Here is a 22,042-nt window from a genome sequence, read left to right as displayed (position 1 = left end):
TGGGGCAAGGATAGGGATGGAGATTGGAAAAGGGTTGGAGTAAGAGTGGGATTGGAATTGGGAGAGGGTGGATCTGGGGAGGGAATGGGATGGGGACTGGGAAGAGAAGGGAGAGAATGGGGCTGGGGAGTAGGATGGGAAAGGGAAGGGATGAGACTTGGGATGAGGATTGGGAAGGGTTTGGCATGGGGAGATGGTGGAGCTGGGAGAGGGTCAGGACCATTTTAGCTCTCCTGGATGCCTGTCACCAGTGAGCTGAGTGTGCTTGAGCTCAGCCCAGCCCCTGGCAGCAGCTGGCACCACCAACCCTGCCAGCTCCCAGTGTGCCATCTCCCTGCACTAAGGGGCAGGATGGGACCTGCCTATGGTGCTGAGGCTTAAAGCCTCCAAATCCCATCTGTGCCAGAGCTGCAGGTGGGCAAAGGTGGTGAGGCTCAGCCACTGGTGGGGAGAAATGGGACAGGGATGGGGACAGGGCCTGGCAGTGGCCCAGGGACAGCTGGGTCCAGCTGGGTGGGAACAGCTAATCTGGGCACTGGCACTGGGACCATCCTGGCCCCTGGCACAGGCTGGGTTGGCACTGGGTGGGTGGAGTGGGTCTGTAAGCAGAAGGTTTCCACCCCCCTAACCCCCCCCCACCGATCCCGCCCCCCCCCCCCCCCCCAGCTCCTGTGTCTCTCTCCAGCCACTCCGTGCCTCAGTTTCCCCTACTGCCCACCAGAGTCCACCCCTAGATCTTGCCCCCTCCCCACACTACCTTGGGGACCTCGCAGCCCCCTCCCTAAACAGATGCCCACGGTGCCAGGCTGGGCACTTTATTGCCATACAAAAACCCCACCACTTGTACAAGCCCACAGAGAGACCCCCCCCCAGCCCCCCACCCCTCCACAACCCCCTCCCAGGGTCCAGTCCGATCCCCGGGGGGGTTTCCTCAGCGCTCTCCATCCTTGCATCTCCTTCTCTTTGCCAGGAAAACAGAGCGGTGCCCACGGCTGGAGCTGCCAAGAGCCCCTCCCCAGCCCGTTGGCACCTCGTCCCCGCCGGCCTCCTCGATGCCCGCCGTGGGCTGGGGTCCCAAGCGTGTGGGATCTCAGCCCCACTTGTCCCCCACCCTCCTGAGCTGCCTCTTCGGGGGTGGCTTGAGTGGATCCAAGCATCCAAGTCCTCCCCACTGCCCCCTCCCACCTCCCTCCTCCAGCATCAGCGTCGTGCCCCCTCCCCAGTGCCCCCCTCCTCAGTGCCCCCTCTCAGCCTCGTTGTGCTTCGTGGGACAGGGAGCGGGAGAGGGTGCGGCGGAGCCCTGCCTTGGCACCGCGCAGATCCGGGGGGGCAAAGAGGGGCAGGGGCAGGGTGCGGGCGTAGGGCAGGAGGTGCTGTGCCAGGGGCTGCCCCACGCAGCCCACTCGCAGCACCCCCCAGGGCGAGCGCTGCTCCAGCACCCGCAGCTCCCCGAACTGCTCCAGCGTCTCCCGGCGCTGCTGGTCCACCTCCCGCCGGCACCACCTGGGCACGGAATGGGCATGGCAGTGGCACCCCCGTGTGCTGCTCTGGCCCCCCCCCCTCCTAGCCCCACCCGGGGAGCTGCCCATGTCCCGCACCGCTCCCCCGGGGACCACTCGGCCCACAGAGGTTCCCATGGCACTGCTGGCACAGTGGAGCCCTCCCCCCGCTGCCCACCCCCCCCCCCCCCCCCCCCCCCGGCCATGGCCTCACCACTCCCATGGGGCAGACCCCACCTCGTGCGGACCCCCACATTCCTCACGGCCCCCCCCCCCCCCCCAGCTCCATGAAGCCCCCAAACTCCCCACAGCAACCCCACAGAGGCTCTCCCAATCCCTGTGGAACGTTCACACCCACCCCCCCACCCCCCCCCGGCTCTATCAGACCCTTCTGGAACTCACTCCAGCTCCAAGACCCCCATGGAGACACCACAGCCCCTGAAGACCCCCAAACATCCCTCATGAGACCCCTTGGAACCCACCATGGCTCCTTCCAAGACCCCATGGAGACCCCACAGAGACCCCGAACCCCTGAAGACCCCCAAACATCCCTCATGAGACCCCAAAACATCCCTCATGAGCCCCCCCTGGAACCCAGCCTGACTCCATGACCCCATGGAGACCCCCAAACGTCCCCCGTGAGCCCCCTTGGCACCTACCCTGGCTCCATAACCCCACAGAGATACCTCCCAAGCATCCCCCAACGACCCCATCAGACCTCCCCCCTACCCCGAAACCTCCCCACGGAGCTGCCACATCTCTTGGAGCTCCTCCAGCCCCCAGGGGCCCTCAGCAGTGCCCTCAGTGGTGCCCTCAGCGGTACCCTCAGTGTTGCCCTCAGCAGTGCCCTCAGCAATACCCTCAGTGATATCCTTAGTAATGTCCTCAGCAGTGCCCTCAGTGGTGCCCTCAGCAGTGCCCTAAGCAGTACCCTCAGTGGTACCCTCTGCAGTACCCTCAATGGTGCCCTCAGCAGTGCCCTAAGCAGTACCCTCAGTGGTGCCCTCTGCAGTACCCTCAACGGTGCCCTCAGTGGTGCCCTCAGCAGTGCCCTCAGCAGTGCCCTCAGCAATGCCTTCAGTGATACCCTCAGCAGTGCCCTCAGTGGTGCCCTCAGCAATGCCCTCAGCGGTACCCTCAGTGATACCCTCAGCAATACCCTCAGCGATACCCTCAGCAGTGCCCTCAGCGGTGCCCTCAGCGATGCCCTCAGCGGTGCCCTCAGTGATACCCTCAGCAATGCCCTCAGCAGTGCCCTCAGCAGTGCCCTCAGCGGTGCCCTCAGCGATGCCCTCAGCGGTGCCCTCAGTGATACCCTCAGCGGTACCCTCAGTGATACCCTCAGCAGTGCCCTCAGCGGTGCCCTCAGCGATGCCCTCAGCGATACCCTCAGCAATGCCCTCAGTGATACCCTCAGCAATGCCCTCAGCAGTGCCCTCAGCGGTGCCCTCAGCGGTGCCCTCAGTGATACCCTCAGCGGTGCCCTCAGCGGTGCCCTCAGCGGTGCCCTCTCACCCTCTCTCGGGCCGGGTGCTGAGCTCCAGGTCCAACCACTCGGCGCTGAAGGTCTCCCTGCGCCCAGCGTCCTCCTCCCGCAGGCGGCAGCCCAGGCGGGCCCCGGCCAGCAGCCCCCCGCTGCGCACCACCGCGCTGGGCCCCAGCATCCTGCCCTCTGCCCCCCCCCGCCCCGCCCCGCCTGCTTTTATGCCCCCACCCAGGCTATTTTGGGACGTGTCGCTGGCACCCAGGGGACAGCAGGGTGCCAAGGGCTCCTTCGGGGGAGGGTACGGGCTGGGGCGGGGGGGGGGTGGTGCCAGGGACACGTGTGGCACCCTGTGTGTGTTTACCCCCCCCCCCCGCCGTGTGCCCGCCGGCGACTTGGCACCCCGCGGTGGCAAGCCCAGGCCTAGGTTGTGTGGTCTGAACCCTCCACCCCCACCGGGGCAACGTGATGGGCAAGCAGGACCTCTCCCCCCCCCCCCCCCCCCCCAGCCCCTGGCATCGTCCCAGGGCACGTTTGGCCTTTCCCTGCCCACCCCTGGGGCCAGCCAATGCGATGGAGCCGGGAGCCGTCGGCAGCTACCCTGTGCCACCTCTGTGCCACCTCTGTGCCACCTCTGTGCCACCCAGCGGCCTCAGCGCTGCCCTCAAAGGCCCACGGGGGGGGGGGGGGGTGGTGTGTGTGGGGTCCCATCCTGCTGTCCCCACACCCCCTCACCCAACTCAAGGACAAAGGAGGGGGGGGTGCTGCCCACCCCCGCCCCGAGCTGGGTTATTTGTAGTGCCAACAGATGGGGGCTGTGAACAGACTGGCACCTGCCCGGTGCCAGTGCCCACGTGGATGGGGCAGGGTGGACACAGGGCTTCAGCACAGCCACAGTGGGAGGGGTCCCATTGGGGGGGGAGACCACCTGGGGACAGGGGACAATGATGGGGGGGGGGAGGGGAGTGTGAGGGGGGCAAACTTCAGTGCAGGGGAGGAAGCTTCACATCGATGCCCAGGAGCTGTTGGTGCCACCAGGGGATGTGGCACAGCGATGCCAACGGCCACAAGGGTCTGGAGGAAAGGGGAGGAGGGGGGGGGGGGAATCCTCCTTCCCGTTTGTGGAAGCTGGGGGTGGGGGGGGGCACACATCGCTGAGGCTGCCCCCACCCCTGCTGCCCCCTCCCCCAGTCCCAGGCAGCAGGCCAAGGGCTGCAAACAGTGCAAGGCTTTTACTCGTGGGACAGCTGCCACCACCCCTGGCAGGCACTGGGGGGGCTCAGACCCCCAGCACAAGGGGAGAGGGGCCGGGGGGGTGGGGGGGGTGGGGCTGGTGTGGGTACTCCCCACGTGGGCCCCTGCGTGGGGGGCAGCTTCGTTTCTGCTTCCATTTATAGAGGCAGAACACGGCACCGGCGCTGCAGGTAGAACAAAGCCTCCCCCACACCCTCCCTTCCCCCACCCCCCACCCCCCACATGTCCCCCCCCCCCCCACCCAGAGCCAGCAGCAGAATCGCTGCTTTAAGGCAAATCCTCCTCTGCCTCCACCCAGAGCTGTGGGAGATGAGTTTGGGGGGGGTTGGAAATCAGCCAAACCCCAAGGGACAACCCAGGGAGGTTTGGGCAGCACAGGAGGAGAGGGAACAGCCCTGGGTGGGGGTCGTGCCCCATCCCCCCCCCCCCCACACTCTGTCCTTTCCTAAGTGGGGCTGTGAGAAGAGGCCAAGTTAGGCCTTTGCCCCCTGCCCTCACACATAGGAGGGCACAGCCTGGCACAGGGCTTCTGCTGGGCAGCAGTGAGGGCACAGCCCCCACAGCCTCAGCCTCCTCCTTTGGCTCCTCTTTCTCATCGAACTGGAAGCCCAGGAGGAGTGGGGGGGGAGGCAGGGAGGGGGGGCACAGATGAATCCTCGACCTCTGGGTGAGGGAGGTGTGTGTGTGGGGTGGGGGGGGTCAGCCCCAGAGGAGGGCAGGGCAGGGCAGGGGTTTGGCACACAACTGCCAGTGGCTGCAAGGTCCTGGGTAAGGAGGAACTGTTTGGGGGAGTGGGAGCTGAGCCACCCCCCCCCCAGCACCCCCCACCTGCAGGGGGCTCAGCCCAGTGCTGTTAGTATGGAGTCTCCCCCTTGGTTCTGGGGAGGGGGGAGAGGAGCACAGGGTTGTGTCCTGTCCCCCCCCCAAGGAGGGAGAGGGCAGAGGAATGAAAAGTCCAGAGGGGGCAGGGCCCAGGCTCAGGGCTTGCCGCAGAGCTCAGCGATTCGCTGGCGCAGGTGGAAGGCAAACTCGAACATGGTAGCTGCCAGGCTCTGGTGGATCAGGTACCGAGGCAGGCGACCCTGGGGGGCAGAAGGCAGAGCTGGGAGTCAGGGGTAGGAGGCACTGAGTGGGGAGGGGGAGAGGGAGAGAGAGAAAGAGGGAGGGAGGGAGGGAGGGGGACACACAACTCAGGGCTGAGCCCTTGCACCCGACCCCCATGGTGGGGAAGGGGATGCATGAGCACTGTGGTGGGGTAGGAAGCTGGAGCTGCCCAGGGAGATGCCCAGAGGCTGGAGCTGCCTGGGAGCTGGAGCTGCCCAGAGAGATGGAGCTGCTCAGAGAGATGGAGCTGCCCAGAGGCTGGAGCTGCCCAGGAGCTGCAGGTGCTCGGGAGCTGGAGGTGCCCAAGTTGCTGAAGCTGCCTGGGAGCTGGAGGTGCTCTAGAGCTGCCCAGAGGCTGGAGCTGCTCAGGGAGCTGCCCAGGAGCTGCAGGTGCTCTGGAGCTGCCCAGAGGCTGGAGCTGCCCAGGGAGCTGCCCGGGAGCTGGAGGTGCTCTGGAGCTGCCCAGGGAGCTGCCCGGGAGCTGGAGGTGCTCTGGAGCTGCCCAGGGAGCTGCCCGGGAGCTGGAGGTGCTCTGGAGCTGCCCAGGAGCTGGAGGTGCTCTGGAGCTGCCCAGGGAGCTGCCCAGGAGCTGGAGGTGCTCTGGAGCTGCCCAGGGAGCTGCCCGGGAGCTGGAGGTGCTCTGGAGCTGCCCAGGGAGCTGGAGCTGCTGAGGAGCTGGCTCTGGGGGAGGCACTGAAGCATGCTTTGAGCTCTCTAAAAAAGGCCTGCACGACTCAACCCCAACGCCTCGGCCCCTGCTCGCTGCTGGGAGCTGCATGAAACATCCCCAGCCCAACCCCCTCCTTCTCCTCCCCCCCGAATTCTCCTCCCTGCGGGGGCAGGAAGAGCTGAGGCAAGGCTGGGAGCTGAGCTTGGCACAGGGTGAGAGGGGGCAGAGAAAGGGTTCCTGGGGGTAGAGAAAAGGGCTCCTGGGGGGCAGGTCAAGAGGGTAGAGGAGGAACCCTGGATCCCAGGCCAGAGATGGGGGTGCTGAGTTGAGGGAGTGATGCCCACATCTCCTGGGTGGGGGCCAGGGGGGCACAGGAGGACTCCTCCATCCCAGGCCAGAGAAAGGATCCTGAGTGCAGGCAGCTTGGGCTGAGTACCCTGGGCAGGGGAGAGGGAGGCAGAGGAGAATCCCTCCCTCGGCTCAAGGTGCTGCAGCAGGGCAGGAGGCAGAGATGCCAGCCTGGAGCTGGGCTTTTTCCCTCGGGGAAGGTGGGGCTGTTGGGTGCCAGGGTGCCAGGGTCCATTTCAGACACCTCCTTGGAAGGAGCTGCGGGCAGGAGCTGCGTCACAGCCACAAACACACACACGTGTGGCATCCTCACCCTCTGCTGCAAGGAGGGATGAGCCATGGGGCTATAAATAGCCCCTCAGGGCCAAAGGAAATGGCAAAGCAGCCGGGCACGGGGCTCTCTGGGCACTGGCAGTGCCCCTCAGGAGGATGGTGGCAGCAGTTATTAATAGCCAGGCCGTCATGGCACCGCTGCCAGCTGCCGAGGTGGGCAGCGGGCGAAGGCTCTCCGGCCCCGGGGAGCACACAGGGAGTTGTCTGCTCCTCCTCAGCCTCATCTTGCACAACCAGGAGGGTTTCTCAGCCCTCCCTGCTTGCTCCTCAGGGCAGGATAGGAGAGATGGGAGCCAGATCCGAGAGGGGAAAAACAGAGCCCCGGTGCCAAGGGGGGCAGGAGGCCACGCTGGGCTCTGCCCCCCCAGCTCCGGCTGCCAAGGCAAAGAGCTTCTGCCAATCCCTTCCCCGAGAGGCTCCCGAGGTAGAGCAGGAGCTGATCTCCTGGGTGGGGAGGGGCGTGGGAGGGGAGGGGGCGGCACAGCTCTGCAGCAGAGCTGATGAATGGAGCCTTTGTGCTCGCTGCTGCTGCTGCTGCTGCTGCTGCTGCTGCTGCTTCTGCAGCGCCGGCACCGCTCAGCCTGCGGCGGGGGGCAGCGAAGGGGCCAAGCTCTGCTCCCTTCCCACCCCTTCCCTTCCCACCCCTACCCCAACCCCGATCCAGCTCCCTTCGTGGGCTGCCTTTTTGCTCAATCTGGGCCACCAGCAAGGAGCTGGAGAGGCCAAAAGAGCTCCGGAGTTGGATCAGGAGCCTTGCCCTGGGGGTAGGCACAGCTCTGAGTGTTGGGGTTGGAGTAGCTGGGAGCAGGGCAGCCCCAGCCCTCTGCCAGACAAGACTTCACCTGCCCAAGCATCTTCAGATGCCAAGGAGGAGCAAAATCTGCCCCCACTCCCCACTAAGAAGTGCATGCAGAGAACTGAAGGCCCCAACCAAGACCTGTGTCAGGCCAGGAAGAGCTTTTCCCTTCCCCACCCCCTCCCTCTGTCCAAGCATCTTCAGATGCCAAGGAGGAGCAAAATCTGCCCCCACTAAAAAGTGCATGCAGAGAGCTGGAGGCTCCAAGCAAGACCTGTGCCAGGCCAGGAAGAGCTTTTCCCTCTCCCCCATCCCAAACATACACCAAGGAGAAAAGATTTCACAGGGAGAGCTTCACCTCCAGCTGCAAAACTCAAATCCCTTCAGGGCAGCACTGGAAATGGTGGAGATGGGGCAGGGTCTGTGGCACCAGGAGCGTGGGGCAGTGTCCTTGGCACAGCTGCCAAGCTCCCAGAGGATGCCAGAGAACTGCTCTTACCTTCAGGTCAGTGTTGAGGATCCAGATGAAGGTGCAGAGCCTGGGGTTGCTGGGACACTTCAGCACGATGAAGCCTCCAGGTCCATTCTCCCCTCTGTGAACAAGCAGGAAGAGGAGGATCAGAGCTGGGCCCAGGCTCTGCAGCACTCCAGGGCACTCTGCACCAATCCTGTGCCAGCTTCTGCAGCAGCAGCAGCAGCAGCAGCCACCCCCTGAGCCTGGCAGCGAGGACGAGAGCCCAGCAGGGCAGCAGCAGATGCAGAGTGCCCAGGAAGGTGAGGCTTTGGCTGCTGGCACAGGAGCCAGCAGGGCCAGGCAGCTTTCCCACAGGTGCCTTGGCAGAGGTGGTGCCAGAGCTGCTGGCTGAGAAGCAGCCTCTGCCTCCAGCCTATGCCAGCCCTGCCAACAGCAGCCCTGCACCGTGAGGAGCTTTGTGAGGGGAAATGGTTGCAACCAAGAGGACCTAGGGCAAGAAAACACCCAGGGAAGCTCAGGCCAGGCTTGGGGTGGGGGAAGCTTGATCAGTGCAGCTCCCAGCTCCTTCCTCACCCTCCCTGGCCTGGCTCAGAGAGAGCAGAGAGCCCAGGCACAGCCTTCCCTTCCCTGGGAAGAGATTTCTTTTTGCTGCATCCATTTGTCAAAAGCAAAAACCCAGCCAGGGGGAGATGTTTGCAGCCCCTCAAGTCCCCAGCTCTGAAATAGACTGAGGCAGCTCTCAGAGTTAAAATGTCAATGACTTTAAGCAGATTAGGAGCAAAAACAAAGTCAGAGCTCGGAGTGGCACAGCTGGGCCCCAGGCAGCAACAAGGACTCCTTGTTTGATGAGTCCAGAGCCTGCCCAGCTCCATCCAGCAGCCAGGGCAAAGCTGGCCCTGCTGAAAGGCAGAGGCCAGAGACCTGCTGACACTCTGGGAGCGAGGCCATCCTGACACAGCTCCTCTCAGCCCCCCGGGATCAGCTCTGCCTGTCCTCAGCCTCTAAAGCCACCAAGCTGACGAGCAGCAAAAGGCATCCCAGAGGCTTCCAGCTCCACTCAGCTGTTTGCTGCCCCTCAGCAGTGGCAGCTGGGCCCTGTTTGGGAATTAAGTGTTACATAAACAGGATGCAGCCTGGCTTGGGGTGGGGGGAAGAGGTGTGGGGGGGTGGCTCTTAATGCTCAGCACCTCCCAAGTCCCCTGAGCAGAGGAGCTGGGAAACGCCCAAACGGCCCCGAGAGCTGCTCCAACAACAAAGGAAGGGGAAGGACAAGGGGAGCAAGGTTGAGCTCCACAAATAGCCCTGAGAGCTTCCTGCAGTCGCTGCCAGGAAAGGCAGAAAGGTTGCACTGAAGTGGGCAGAAGGACACTGACTGAGGGGCTGGGGTGGGTGCAGAAGGGCAATGAAGGTGGGGAAGGGTCTGGAGAGGAGCAGCTGAGGGGAGCTGGAGTTGTTCAGCCTGGAGGAGAGGCTGCTGAGGGGAGACCTCATTGCTCTCTCCAGCTGCCTGAACTGCTGCTTTGGCAGGGGGGGGGTTGGACTCGATGACCTCTCAGGCTCCCTTCCAGCCTCTAAGGTTCTGTGCTCCTGTGGCTCTTTGCCCTCAGCTCAGGCAGATTTGTCACACAACCATAGAAGCAGGCAGGGCTGGAAGGGACCACAAGGAGCAGCCAGTCCCACCCCCCCTGCCATGCCCAGGGACACCTCACCCTAGAGCAGGCTGCCCACAGCCTCAGCCAGCCTGGCCTCAAACACCTCCAGGGAGGAGGCTTCCACCACCTCCCTGGGCAACCCCTGCCAGGCTCTCACCACCCTCATGCTGAACAACTTCTTCCTAACACCCAGGCTGACTCTCCCCATCTCCAGCTTTGTTCCATCCCCCCCACTCCTATCACTCCCTGACAGCCCAAAAACTCCCTCCCCAGCTTTCCTGTAGCCCCCTCCAGACACTGCCAGGCCACAGTGAGGTCACCTCAGAGCCTTCTCCTCTCCAGACCGAACAGCTCCAACTCCCTCAGTCTCTGCTCACAGCAGAGCAGCTCCAGCCCTCTGCTCATCCTCGTGGCCCTTTGAGTTAGATCTCAGCTCCCAAACTGCTCCCCCCCCGCCGAGGAGCTGCCTCTCACCTGACATATTTGGAGAGTGGAGGCTTGAGGCTGTGGGTGGTGGAGGTCCCAGAGGAGATGTACCTGTCCCTCCGCCGCTCGATCCGCCGCACGTTGACGAAGTCCCTGAGTGCCAGAAAGGGCAAAGGAGGTCTTGGAATGGCAGCTCTGGAGGGGCAGCATTCCTGGGAAAGGCTGTGGCAGAGCTGTGTCGACAGCTGGATGCAGCACAAGGCAGAGCTGCGTATGGGGGAGACAGCCTGAGGCTGCCTGGGAGCTCTCAGGCCCCTGCCAGAAACGTCTGGAGGAGGTTTTGGGGGCTCCTGACCCACAGGGCCAAGCTCTGCAGGTCCCTGCCAGTGCAGGGGGGCAGGACTGAGGCAAGGTCTGGGCACAGACCAGGGCAGAGTTGGGGCAGGTACTGGGGCTCAGGCAAAATTGGGGCAGGGGCTGGGGCAGAGCTGGGACAGGGGCTGAGGCTCAGGTGGAGTTGGGGCAGGGCTGGGCACAGATTAGGTCAGAACTGGGGCAGAGTTGGGGCAGAGCTGGGCAGAGACTGAGGCAGGGGCTGGGGCAAAGTTGGGGCAGAGGCCTGGACAGGGGCTGGGCATAGACTGGGGCAGGTACTGGGGCTCAGGCAGTTGGGGCAGAGCTGGGGTAGGGCTGGGCAGAGCTGGGACAGAGGCCTGGGCAAGGGCTGGGGCTCAGGCAGAGTTGGGGCAGGGCTGGGCACAGACTGGGGCTGGGTTGGGGCATAGACTGGGGCAGAGCGTTGCCATCAGAGCCAGCTGCTGGTCTCTGTGTTTCAGGAGGAGGGTTTAGGAGCTTGGGGCAGGGGCAGAGGGTGGCAGAAGCTGACCTTGGGGACACGACACCGCCCGCGGCGCCGGCGGCCACGTCGTAGGAGACGATGGTGTTGTCCTCAACCCTCTGCAGGATCTGGGCAGGGGAGGGTGAAAAAGGTTAAACCCAGACATTTCCTCAGCCTGTGCCCTGCACATGCCAACAGCTGAGGTGGGCACAGACCCTCCCCTAACCCAGCCCCAGGATCCAGAGCATCCCTGCGAGGCAGAGGCAGGGTGGAGCTCCCTGGCAGCGTTGGCACTGGTTTGTGCCCCTGCTTGTGTGGGGGAGAGGGTTTGGGGCACGCAGGCATTGCCTCTGCTTCCCCCCAACGAAGCAAGCCTCAGCCTGTGGCCCCTCCCCAGCCTGTGGCCCATCTTTCCCTGCCCACCTCGTGGGTTTTTGGCCAGGCAGAGGCCTGCAGCTGGCCGGGGGGAGCCGCTGGGAGCGGCGGAGATTTAACGCTTCGCTGCTTCGGCTGCAGCTTAGCTCCAGCTAAGGGCCTGGGCAGCACCAGCGGTGCCAGCCGGTGTGGGGCTGGGAAGCTCCAGCTCTCTGCTCCAAGGAGCTGCTGTGATTAAGCCATCTTTGTCCAGCACGCTCACCTGGCAGGCTGCCACTGTTCTGTTCCACAGGATCATCTTCTCGGGCTGCAGAATCACCTCCTGGTAAACTGTTTCAGCAGAGCACTGCAGGAAAGCCTGAGGACAGAGCCAGAGCACTTGGAGCCAGCTCCCTGCTCCACTTGGGGAGTCAGTGGGGAAGGGGCAGGTCACAAAGAACCCCTGGGGTGGTGCAGCAGGGGGGTGCTGAGGTTGGCTTGGGCAAAAAGCAAGGCTGGAACCTCTCTGAGCAAAGCAAGGCTGGAACCTTTCTGGCCCTGTCCCTAGGAGGCAGCAGGGAAGGGTTTAGGGGAGGAGGGGGAGGTTGGAAGTGACCTCTGGAGATCATTCAAGTGCCAACCTCCCCCGTGTTAAAGCAGGGGCACAGAGGGCAGGCTGCACAGGATGGTGTCTGGGTGGGCTTGGAATGACTCCAGAGACAGAGAACCCCTGGGGTGGTGCAGCAGGGGAGTGCTGAGGCTGCCCTGGCCACAAAGCAAGGCTGGAACCTCTCTGGCTCTGTCCCCAGGAGGCAGCAGGGAAGGGTTTGGGAGGGGATGGGGTTGGAAGTGACCTCTGGAGATCACCCAAGTGCCAACCTCCCCCTTGTTAAAGCAGGGGCACAGAGGAGGCTGCACAGGATGGTGTCCAGGTGGGCTTGGAATGACTCCAGAGAGAGAGGACAGCTCAGACCTCAGGTTTCTGCTGCCTGCCAAGGTCTGCGCTGTGGTGTCAGAGAGGGCAAACGTCTGTCTGTCTGTCTGTCTGTCTGTCTGCACCACAGCCAGCCAGACCTGCGGGCTGCCTCCTGTCCCACCCTCACCCCCCACCCATCCCTCCCTCCTCGCTCAGCAGCTCTGCTGCAGGCACTTCCAGAAGGTGCTGCAAAGCTCTCTCTGAGCTCCACGACCTTCCCTTCTCCACACCCTCTTGGGACGAGGAGAGATCTCTGGGGGGCAAATGGTGAAAGGCAGTGAAGTGAGACCCTCTGGGACCATCCAGGCCTTAGGTTGGGTTTGTTTTCCTGCTGTTTTTTTCTGTTCCTAGGGAATGGGAGAGCTGCTCCAGTGGCAGCTCTGCCAACCAGGCAGCATATGCACTGGAACAAAGAGAAGGCACCGCAGCAGCAGCGCTTCATTAAAGCATGGGCTGCAGCCAAGCCACTCCAACCAGGGGGCACAGAGCAAGGCACTTCCCAAGCAGCTCTTCCCGATGCCAGGCAGCAGCAGACACACTCCCAGCCTTGGTCTTGCTGGCAATTAGTTCCAATTAGCCTCCTTGGCCAGATTAGTTCCTAGGCGCTGGGCTTGGGAGGGAGTTTTCGCAGTCGTCTGCTCCCACTCCTGCAGCAGCAGCAGGGGCAGGGGAGTGGGGACCCAGCAGGGGCAGGGGAGTGGGGACCCAGCAGGGCTGGGGGAGTGGGGACCCAGCAGGGGCAGGGGAGTGGGGACCCAGCAGGGGCAGGGGAGTGGGGACCCAGCAGGGGCAGGGGAGTGGGGATCCAACAGGGGCAGGGGAGTGGGGACCCAGCAGGGGCAGGGGAGTGGGGACCCAGCAGGGGCAGGGGAGTGGGGACCCAGCAGAGGCAGGGGAGTGGGGACCCAGAAGGGGCAGGGGAGTGGGGACCCAGAAGGGGCAGGGGAGTGGGGACCCAGCAGGGCTGGGGGAGTGAGGGTTTGCTGGGAGGGTTCTGCCTGCCAGCCAAGGAGGCTTTCAGAGCATCACAGAACCTCAGACTCACAGAATCTCAGAGGCTGCTGAGGGGAGACCTCATTGCTCTCTCCAGCTGCCTGAACTGCTGCTTTGGCAGGGGGGGGTTGGACTCGATGACCTCTCAGGCTCCCATCCAGCCTCTAAGGTTCTGTGCTCCTGTGGCTCTTTGCCCTCAGCTCAGGCAGAAGGTTTCTCACACAGCCACAGAACCAGGCAGGGTTGGAAGGGACCACAAGGAGCAGGCAGTGCCAACCCCCCTGCCATGCCCAGGGACACCTCACCCTAGAGCAGGCTGCCCACAGCCTCAGCCAGCCTGGCCTCAAACACCTCCAGGGAGGAGGCTTCCACCACCTCCCTGGGCAACCCCTGCCAGGCTCTCACCACCTTCATGCTGAACAACTTCTTCCTAACACCCAGGCTGACTCTCCCCATCTCCAGCTTTGTTCCATCCCCCCCACTCCTATCACTCCCTGACAGCCTAAAAAGTCCCTCCCCAGCTTTCCTGTAGCCCCCTTCAGACACTGCAAGGCCACAATGAGGTCACCTCAGAGCCTTCTCCTCCCCAGCCTCAACTCCTTCAGTCTCTCCTCCTGGAGAGGTTCCTCAGTGCAGCTCAACTGCTTTGGAGCACACAGAGTGAGCTTTGCAGCCTGACCTGGCTGACTCAGGGGGTTGGGATCAGGAGCCTGAAAGCTGAGCTGTGGCTCTGAGCAGAGCAGTTGCTTTTTGCCTGCACCACCCAGGAAGGGGACAATGAAGTGCCCCAGGAAGGTTCTCACCTTTAAAATAAAGGCTTTGCCGTGGAAAGGGATCTCGAAAGTGTAAACAACATCACCAAAGTCCTGTGTAAAGAAAGAGGGAGAGGCACCGAGGTCAGCAGAATGAATCCTCTCTCTCTCTCTGCTGGGGGCCTACAGGAGCCAGCCCACCTCAGGCCTCCTCTTGCAAGAGCCTCCCCCCCCAAACCCACCCAGCCTTCAACTGTCCTCTTGTGCCCCCTCACCTCAGCTCTGGGCACACTTTGAGCTGCCCAGGCAGCAATTTCCATAAACAAAACAATATCCCAGAGCAGCAGGCAGGGATGAGACAGAAAAAGAATCCACTCTGTGCCAGCCTCCAACCCCCCCCCCCCCAAAAAAAAAAAACCCAAGGTCAAACTCTCCTTTGCTACCAACCCCCAGGGTGGGAGGAAAGGGTTGGGTTGCCAAAGCTGCTGGTGGGGTGCCCACATCTGAGGAGAGACTCCCAGGGAGGGGGTTAGGGCTGGACAGATGAGAACCTTTCAGCAGCAGCATTGTGTTAAACTCTTGATGGGTCTATTTAAATCCATCCCATCCCCCTGCCCCCCTCCCCCCCACTAACTCCATCCCCTCCCCACCTCCCCTGGGCACAACAATGTGCCCAGCTAAGGTTGGCATCAGACAATGGATCACTTGACAGGGGAATCTGAAGCACCAGATGAGGCTGCAGTGTGCAGGACTCTCACCCCAACTGGGTGACAGCAGCAAGCCAGGCTGCTCCTAAGGGGTGCACACACAGCCCCCACCCCCCCCACTGCCCTCTCCCTCTCTCCACCCTTCAGAAAGGAGCTTCAGGTAGCCCAGATGAAAACCTGCCCTGGGAATGAAGCAGCCTGGTGAGGAAGGAGAAAGCTTTGCTTTGGGCAGCAAAGTGCTGCCTGAAGCAAGAGAAGGGCACCCAGACCCCACCCTGGGCACAGCCACGGTGGGAAGGTGGCAGCCAAAGGCAGCTCTGATCCAACCCCCTCCAGCTGGCACCAAGTGGAGGGCAGACACAAGGAGCTCTGGGGTAGGGGAGAGCAGGCAGTGCCCCACACTGCTGCTGCCAGGGGGGCAGAGCTGGCCAGAAAGGTTGGGAGGCCACAAAGGTTTGGTGTGGTTTGGAGGCCAGAAAGGTTTGGTTTGGAGGGCAGGGGCAGGTCTGGTTTGTAGGTCAGAAGCAGCTCTGGTTTGGAGGCCAGAAAGGTTTGGTTTGGAGGCCAGAGGCAGCTCTGGTTTGGAGCCAGAAGCAGCTCTGCTCTGGAGCCAGAAGTAGCTCTGGTTTGGAGGCCAGAAGCAGGTCTGGAGGCCAGAAGCAGCTCTGGAGGTCAGAGGCAGCTCTGGTCTGGAGGCCAGAGGCAGCTCTGGAGGCCAGAGGCAGCTCTTGGAGGCCAGAGGCAGCTCTGGTTGGGTGCCCCCACGATGCCCAGAGGCACCTTGCAGTGGAGCAAGGGCTGAAGCTGCAGCAGTGCCAGGGTGCCAGGATTGCTCCACTCCTCTCCATGCCCACCAGCAGTGAGCTGCCCACCCCCTGCCCGTGCCGGGTCCCCTCCTGTCAGCCTGCAGGGCAATTAGCACCTAATTAATCCAGAGTGGCCTCCCCAGCAGATTGCTGATCCCATCGGGTAGTTGTGACTCTTGCTGACTTCTCCTGTCACAAGAAGCTTTCCACAGCCTCCTGTGCCCTCCTGTCTCTGCCCACAGCTGGGGCAGGGGTCTGGGGGGCTGGGGGGGGGCAGGACACTTGCATTGTTCTTCTCGAACTTCCAATTCTCCTCCTGGGCCAGGATTTGGTCCACGACCTCCATGGCTTCCTTGCCCTGCCGGACATACTCCTTCTCCTAGGAGACAAGGGAGGGCTGCAGGAGGTTTGCAGAGAGCTTGAACCCCTCCATGAACCTCCCCCCCCCAACAACAGCCCTCCCAAGGCTGGCAGAGGGCAAGGGCACATCTGCCATCAGCACAGCAATGTCTTCACTCGGGGCACAGAGGCCTCATTTTGCAGCTCCCTGCCCTGGCACACAGCAGCTCTGAGTGCCAACTTCAGGGTTTCCAACAAGCAAAAGGGCTGTGGAAGGAGCAGAGGTTTGCTGAAGGGCACTTGGAAAAGGGCACAAAGTACCCAGCCAGGCTCGGGGATGTGCCAGGCTGCCACAGTGCAGCAGGGCTGGTCCAGGCGATGCCCATCTCGGTACGCGAGGGGATAAGAAGGAAGGGGAAAGAGTGGCACAGGCAGGAAGCAGAGCCAGGATCACATCCCTGTGGAATGCTGCAGGGAAGAGCACACAGCCCTGAGACCACCTGAGAAGGTGGTTTTATGGTGGGCACCACCCAGAGGACCCCCACGCTGCTGTGTCTGCCACGAGGCCATCAGTGCCAAGGCACACAGGGGGACAGGCTGGTGCCAAGGGGCAGGTTGAGCTCCTTGCTCAAATGCCCCAAGGCAGACAGAAGCTTCCAGTGCCCTGCAGACAGAGCACCCAGAGGGGCTGCAGGGTGGGCAGAGACTGCCACAGCCCTCAGCAGCCTGGGGCTGGTGGCAGAGGCAAGGCAGGGCAGGGTCAGGCTGGTGGTGGGCAGGACGAGTCAGGGCCAGGCTGAGGCCATGCTGCCTGCTTACCTGAGCTGTCAGTGCCTTCCTCCCTGCACCTTCCTCATCAGAGTCGTTGTCTGACCCTGCAGGAAGCACACAGTGAACACTCAGCTGCTGCAGACCCCTGGGCAGACAAAGCTCTGATCCCATGCCCTGCCCAGTGGGCAGCCCAGGCCCTGCCTGCCCTGAACACCTCTGGCCCTCCAAAGGCTGAGGTTGGTGCCAGCCACCCCGAGACGACTGCTCTGGCTGCCACCTGCTCACCCCGGAGGTGGTGCCCCAGGCCAGTGGCACACTGCCAGCCCTGATCCTCACCTGCTGCTGGCAACCTGCCCCCAGCCCCTGCCCTCATCCTGAGGGCAGCACTTTGCAAGTGCTCAGAGCCCCAACAGCACCAAGGGCTGCAGCTGCCCATCCACCCAGCCAAAGCCTGGCACGCAGGGCTGAGTGCCCTGCAGATGGCATGGAGGTGGCAAGGCCATGCCCACCCTGCCTGGGTACTGTGCAAGGAGAGAAGGAGCCCATTTTGCAGTGCCAGCTCTTGGAGGCTCTGCCACCCATTCCTGCCAGGGGCTGGGACAAGAAGACAGAGCTCCTGGGGGGGGGAGGTGATGATGGAGGTGAGGAGAGCCAGGAGGAACAGGGTGAGGGCAGCAAGCTTGGGAAGTGAGGTGTGAGCAAGCCCTGGCTGGCATTGAGGTGGCATCAGGAGGGGAGGAGAGGGCATCTTACCTGCAAAGGACTCTGGTGGGGAGTAGAACTGTCCCTCAGAAAGGGCTCTGGGGTAGAGCAGGGGACCACGAGAGGCTGCAGCCTCTGCTGCCTGGTACCCTGCGGGGGCAAAGTGCCAGGGGTTACCACAAGCAGTACCCCAGCACCAGGGGGGGTCCTGAGGGGTCCTGAAGCTCCCCACCCACAGCTGCCCTCTCCACGGAGCCTTCCAGCTCCCTCCTTTGCTGGAGCCCTTTTATCTGCAGGGAGATCAATGAGCTCTTTTGCCTGTCAAATCCAAAGGCGATTAAGCAGCTAATTAAATAAGAGCTTCCCCTGGAAGCAATTTGGAACCTGAGCCTAATCCAATAGAGGCATTAAACACTTGATCATTTTTCATCTTAAAGCCTCCTTGCAAGACCCAAACATCCTCTGGTGCTTTCCAGTCAGCCAGGGCACTTCTGACTGAGCCCCACTTGACAAATCCTCCTTCCTCCCTCTGTCATTTTCCACTCCTCCTCCATCAGCTGAGCCCGGCAGAGCCACAGACTCCTTCTGGCTGCTCCAGGAAAGGGGCAGCTGTGCCAGTCTCAGCTCAGCAGCCTCTCCCTAGAAGGATCCCTGGAATTTCCAGGTGCCCAGGCAGTGCAAAGCATTAGGCTCAGACTCCAGCTCCATTTAAGCCTGACCTCGGCCAGCAGGGGCTGGAGAATTTCACATCCCATAAGTCACACCCAGCCCCTGCGAGGGCCTGTGGGGACTGAAGCAATCTGCTAGGAAGGGTCTCCAGGCCCAGATCTGAAGGGAGATATTCAGAGCTGGAGAGTCCAAGAGTCCTCCTGGCACCTGTGCCACGGCAGGAGGAGCTCAGCTCTGCTCTGGCTTCGGGATGCAGGCGCTGGGAGCTTGGCACCTGGTAAGAGTTGAGCTTTTTCCTCCTCCTCCTCCTCCTCCTCCTCCTCCTCCTCCTCCTCCTCCTCCTCCTCCTCCTCCTCCTCCTCTCCACTCAATGAAAAGCTGCCTTTTATAATCTGCCATTTTCTTCCCCTGAAGGGACTTTTAGAGCTGAGTCCAGCCAAGCTGGATGCCAAGGTGCTGCCAAAGCAGCAGCACAACCCAAGCCTGCTGCTGCTTCCCGAGGCTGCCAAGCTGCTTTCCCGGCGAGGACCGAAATACTCACAGCGTTCCTCCTCTGCTTCCTGAGTCAGCACCTTAAAATCCAGGAACCAAGTCTCCAGCCAAGCAATGACAAAGGAGACGATGGGAAGTAAATAACCAAAGGCTCCTTTGGTCAGAAGCTGTGTGGGAAAACAAACAAAAGAAGGGGGAAAAGAAAAACCCAAGGAAGGAGAAGCCCAAAGGGATTTGAAGCGGCGGAAAACCAGCGGCGGCCGAAGGAGCCCAAAGCATCCCCCCCCCAAGGGAGCCTCACCTCGGACAGGATGACCTTGACAATGAGGAAGGCACTGGATACCAGTGTTGTCACCTGGGGAAAAAGGAGTTGGAAGAGCTCAGAGCCTGGCAGGTCCCCAGGAGAAGGCGAGGAGGGCAGGGGAGCAGAAGTGGCCTCCTTACCGCTATGACCCACCAGTGGCGCAGCCTGAGCGCGGCGTAGGCCAGCAGCAGGACGGAGAAGCGGAAGAAAGCCAAGAGCTGGAAGAGCAACAGGAGCCCATCAGGGCACTGGCACTGCCCCTGCCCCTCTGAGGGGGTGGGAGAGCTTCACCAGGAGCTCAGCTGCTCCTGGCTCAGCCAGGAGCACACAATCGGAGAATCGGGAAGGGTTGGAAGGGACCCAAGCGAAGGAGATCCAAGCAAGGAGGGTGCTGGGGGAAGGGTCTGGAGAGGAGCAGATGGGGGAAGGGTCTGGAGAGGAGAGCCTGGGGGAAGGGTCTGGAGAGGAGGATGCTGGGGGAAGGATCTGGAGAGGAGCAGCTGGAGGAAGGGTCTGGAGAGGAGCAGCTGGAGGAAGGGTCTGGAGAGGAGGATGATGAGGGAAGGGTCTGGAGAGGAGAGCCTGGGGGAAGGGTCTGGAGAGGAGGACGCTGGGGGAAGGATCTGGAGAGGAGCAGCTGGAGGAAGGATCTGGAGAGGAGCAGCTGGAGGAAGGGTCTGGAGAGGAGGATGATGAGGGAAGGGTCTGGAGAGGAGGATGCTGGGGGAAGGGTCTGGAGAGGAGGACGCTGGGGGAAGGATCTGGAGAGGAGCAGCTGGAGGAAGGGTCTGGAGAGGAGGATGCTGAGGGAAGGGTTTGGAGAGGAGGATGCTGGAGGAAGGGTCTGGAGAGGAGGATGTTGGAGGAAGGGTCTGGAGAGGAGGATGTTGGAGGAAGGGTCTGGAGAGGAGCAGCTGGGGGAAGGGTCTGGAGAGGAGGACGCTGGGGGAAGGATCTGGAGAGGAGCAGCTGGGGGAAGGATCTGGAGAGGAGCAGCTGGGGGAAGGATCTGGAGAGGAGCAGCTCCTCCAACAAAGGAAGGGGAAGGACAAGGGGAGCAAGGCTGAGCTCCACAAATAACCCTGAGAGCTTCCTGCAGTCGCTGCCAGGAAAGGCAGAAAGGTTGCACTGAAGTGGGCAGGACACTGACTGAGGGGCTGGGGTGGGTGCAGAAGGGCAATGAAGGTGGGGAAGGGTCTGGAGAGGAGCAGCTGAGGGGAGCTGGAGTTGTTCAGCCTGGAGGAGAGGCTGCTGAGGGGAGACCTCATTGCTCTCTCCAGCTGCCTGAACTGCTGCTTTGGCAGGGGGGGGTTGGACTCGATGACCTCTCAGGCTCCCTTCCAGCCTCTAAGGTTCTGTGCTCCTGTGGCTCTTTGCCCTCAGCTCAGGCAGGTTTCTCACACAGCCACAGAACCAGGCAGGGCTGGAAGGGAGCACAAGGAGCAGCCAGTCCCAACCCCCCTGCCGTGCCCAGGGACACCTCACCCTAGAACAGGCTGCCCACAGCCTCAGCCAGCCTGGCCTCAAACACCTCCAGGGAGGAGGCTTCCACCACCTCCCTGGGCAACCCCTGCCAGGCTCTCACCACCTTCATGCTGAACAACTTCTTCCTAACACCCAGGCTGACTCTCCCCATCTCCAGCTTTGTTCCATCCCCCCCACTCCTATCACTCCCTGACAGCCTGAAAAGTCCCTCCCCAGCTTTCTTGTAGCCCCCTTCAGACACTGAAAGGCCACAGTAGGTCACATCCCATCTCAATGCCACCAACCCAGGTGAGGCAGAAGGCTGTGGCAAGATCCAAACTTCCCAGCCCATCCCACAGACCCTCCCTGTCCAGCTTCAAAGCTCTTCCACCTCCCCTGCAGCCCCCTGGGATACTCACAAAGATATCAAAGAAAGAGGTCCCAAAGTGGTAGTTGATGATCTCCTTCTCCAGGTTCTTCTGGATGCCATCCTTGGTCTGCAGAGGGGACAGGAGACCAGAAGGGCTGCTGAGGGCACTGAGAAGAAACTGCTGGGAGGAAGGAACTGCTGAGGTGGTGCCCAGAGCTCATCCCAAGGGCAGGTTGTGCAGCAGGCACACAAACACCTGCCACAAGCACACCAAGGCCTCAGCTGCCAGCACGGCACAAGGGCTGGGCACAACAGCCCCTGCCAGCTTTGGGCTGGAGCTGGGCAGCCACAGCTGGGCAGGAGGCACAGGAAACACTTTGCTGTGGGGAGTTCTGAGCAGCAAAGAGCTGCTGCTTGGGCTCAGCACACAACCAGTGCCAGCAGCTCTGCATGCTCACAGCCCTGGCTTGAATATCACAAGGGGGAACTTGTTGACTGGAAGGGTCCCAGAGCCCTGGCACAGCCTGCCCAGAGAGGCTGTGGAGTCTCCTTCCCTGGAGCCTCCCAAGGCCTGTCTGGATGTGCTCCTTTGAGACCTGAGCTAGATTGAATGGTCCTGCTCTGGCAGGGGGTTGGACTCGATGATCTCTTTGGGTCCCTTCCAACCCCTAACATCCTGTGAGCCTCTGATCACCTCCCACTTGTACCCACCACTGCCAACCTGCCCTTGAACACCCCCAGGCAGAGGCAGCCACAGCCTCCCTGGGCAGCCTGGGCCAGGCTCTCACCACCCTCACACTCAACAACTCCTTCCTCAGCTCCACTCTCCCCCTGCTGTGCCTCAGCTCCAAACCATTCCCCCTTGGGCTGGCTCCAGACCCCCTCAGCAGAAGTCTCTCTGCAGCCTCCCTGCAGGCTCCCTTCAGGCCCTGGCAGCAGCTCTCAGCTGCCCCTGGAGCCTTCTCCTCCCCAGCTCCCTCAGCCTGTGCTCACAGCAGAGCTGCTCCAGCCCTGGGCTCATCCTTGTGGCCTCCTCTGGCCTCCCTCCAGCAGCTCTGTGCCCTCCTTCTGCTGGGGACATCTGAAAGAGGCAAAACCTCCTTGGGACAGTGGAAAAAAGGCTCTGAGCAGAGCTCTCTTGCCTCATCCTCAGACAATTCAGGGCCTGACAAGCCCTGGGACTTTTGACACCATAAATCCTGCTCTGGGGGGGGGCCTGGAATGGTTCTGGGGGCTCAGGTAACTGCAACAAATGCTTCACCTTTAGGCTATTGGTTTGGACAGAGCCCAGCTGGCCTGGCAGCTGCTCTAGGCTGACAGCTGTTTGATGATCTGTGAGGAACAAGTTGGTGGCTCTCAGGGCAGTTCCTGGCAGCTTGGTGCCCTGGCACACCCTTGCCAGCCAGTCCCAAGGGCAGAGGAGGCAGCCAGCAGGAAGCTGCCCCTGCAGGTCAGGGCTGGTGCT

General features: G+C 62.2%; 2 protein-coding genes across 5 annotated transcripts in view; both read right to left on the bottom strand.

The window, feature by feature from the left end:
* Positions 1–885: 885 nt before the first annotated feature.
* Positions 886–3,448, bottom strand: TCAP (titin-cap). Its single transcript, XM_064174424.1, has 2 exons — positions 3,015–3,448; positions 886–1,503 (listed from the first exon to the last, which is right to left on the bottom strand). The coding sequence occupies exons 1-2, from the start codon at positions 3,161–3,163 to the stop codon at positions 1,248–1,250; spliced, it is 405 nt and encodes a 134-aa protein (XP_064030494.1). The 5' UTR covers positions 3,164–3,448; the 3' UTR covers positions 886–1,247.
* Positions 3,449–4,195: 747 nt separating this feature from the next.
* STARD3 (StAR related lipid transfer domain containing 3) overlaps positions 4,196–22,042 on the bottom strand; it is a 30,151-nt gene continuing 12,304 nt past the window's right edge. For 2 of the 4 annotated variants that reach the window (XM_064174493.1, XM_064174494.1), the window contains exons 3-15: positions 20,627–20,704; positions 18,884–18,961; positions 18,741–18,794; positions 18,489–18,606; positions 17,330–17,428; positions 16,625–16,680; positions 15,753–15,845; positions 14,005–14,067; positions 11,516–11,611; positions 10,927–11,006; positions 10,089–10,193; positions 7,987–8,080; positions 4,196–5,318 (exon numbers count right to left, since the gene is read on the bottom strand). In XM_064174493.1, the coding sequence (XP_064030563.1) occupies positions 5,214–5,318; positions 7,987–8,080; positions 10,089–10,193; positions 10,927–11,006; positions 11,516–11,611; positions 14,005–14,067; positions 15,753–15,845; positions 16,625–16,680; positions 17,330–17,428; positions 18,489–18,606; positions 18,741–18,794; positions 18,884–18,961; positions 20,627–20,704 (1,119 nt within the window). In that variant the 3' untranslated portion in view covers positions 4,196–5,213. Of the gene's footprint in view, positions 5,319–7,986; positions 8,081–10,088; positions 10,194–10,926; positions 11,007–11,515; positions 11,612–14,004; positions 14,068–15,752; positions 15,846–16,624; positions 16,681–17,329; positions 17,429–18,488; positions 18,795–18,883; positions 18,962–20,626; positions 20,705–22,042 lie in introns of all 4 variants that reach the window. The other 2 variants (XM_064174496.1, XM_064174495.1) reach the window with 2 other exon arrangements.

Source organism: Pogoniulus pusillus, chromosome 40, assembly GCF_015220805.1.
Source record: "Pogoniulus pusillus isolate bPogPus1 chromosome 40, bPogPus1.pri, whole genome shotgun sequence".
Lineage (NCBI taxonomy): Eukaryota > Metazoa > Chordata > Aves > Piciformes > Lybiidae > Pogoniulus > Pogoniulus pusillus.
Note: the sequence above shows the minus strand (reverse complement) of the source record. Positions and strands in the feature narration are given on the sequence as shown.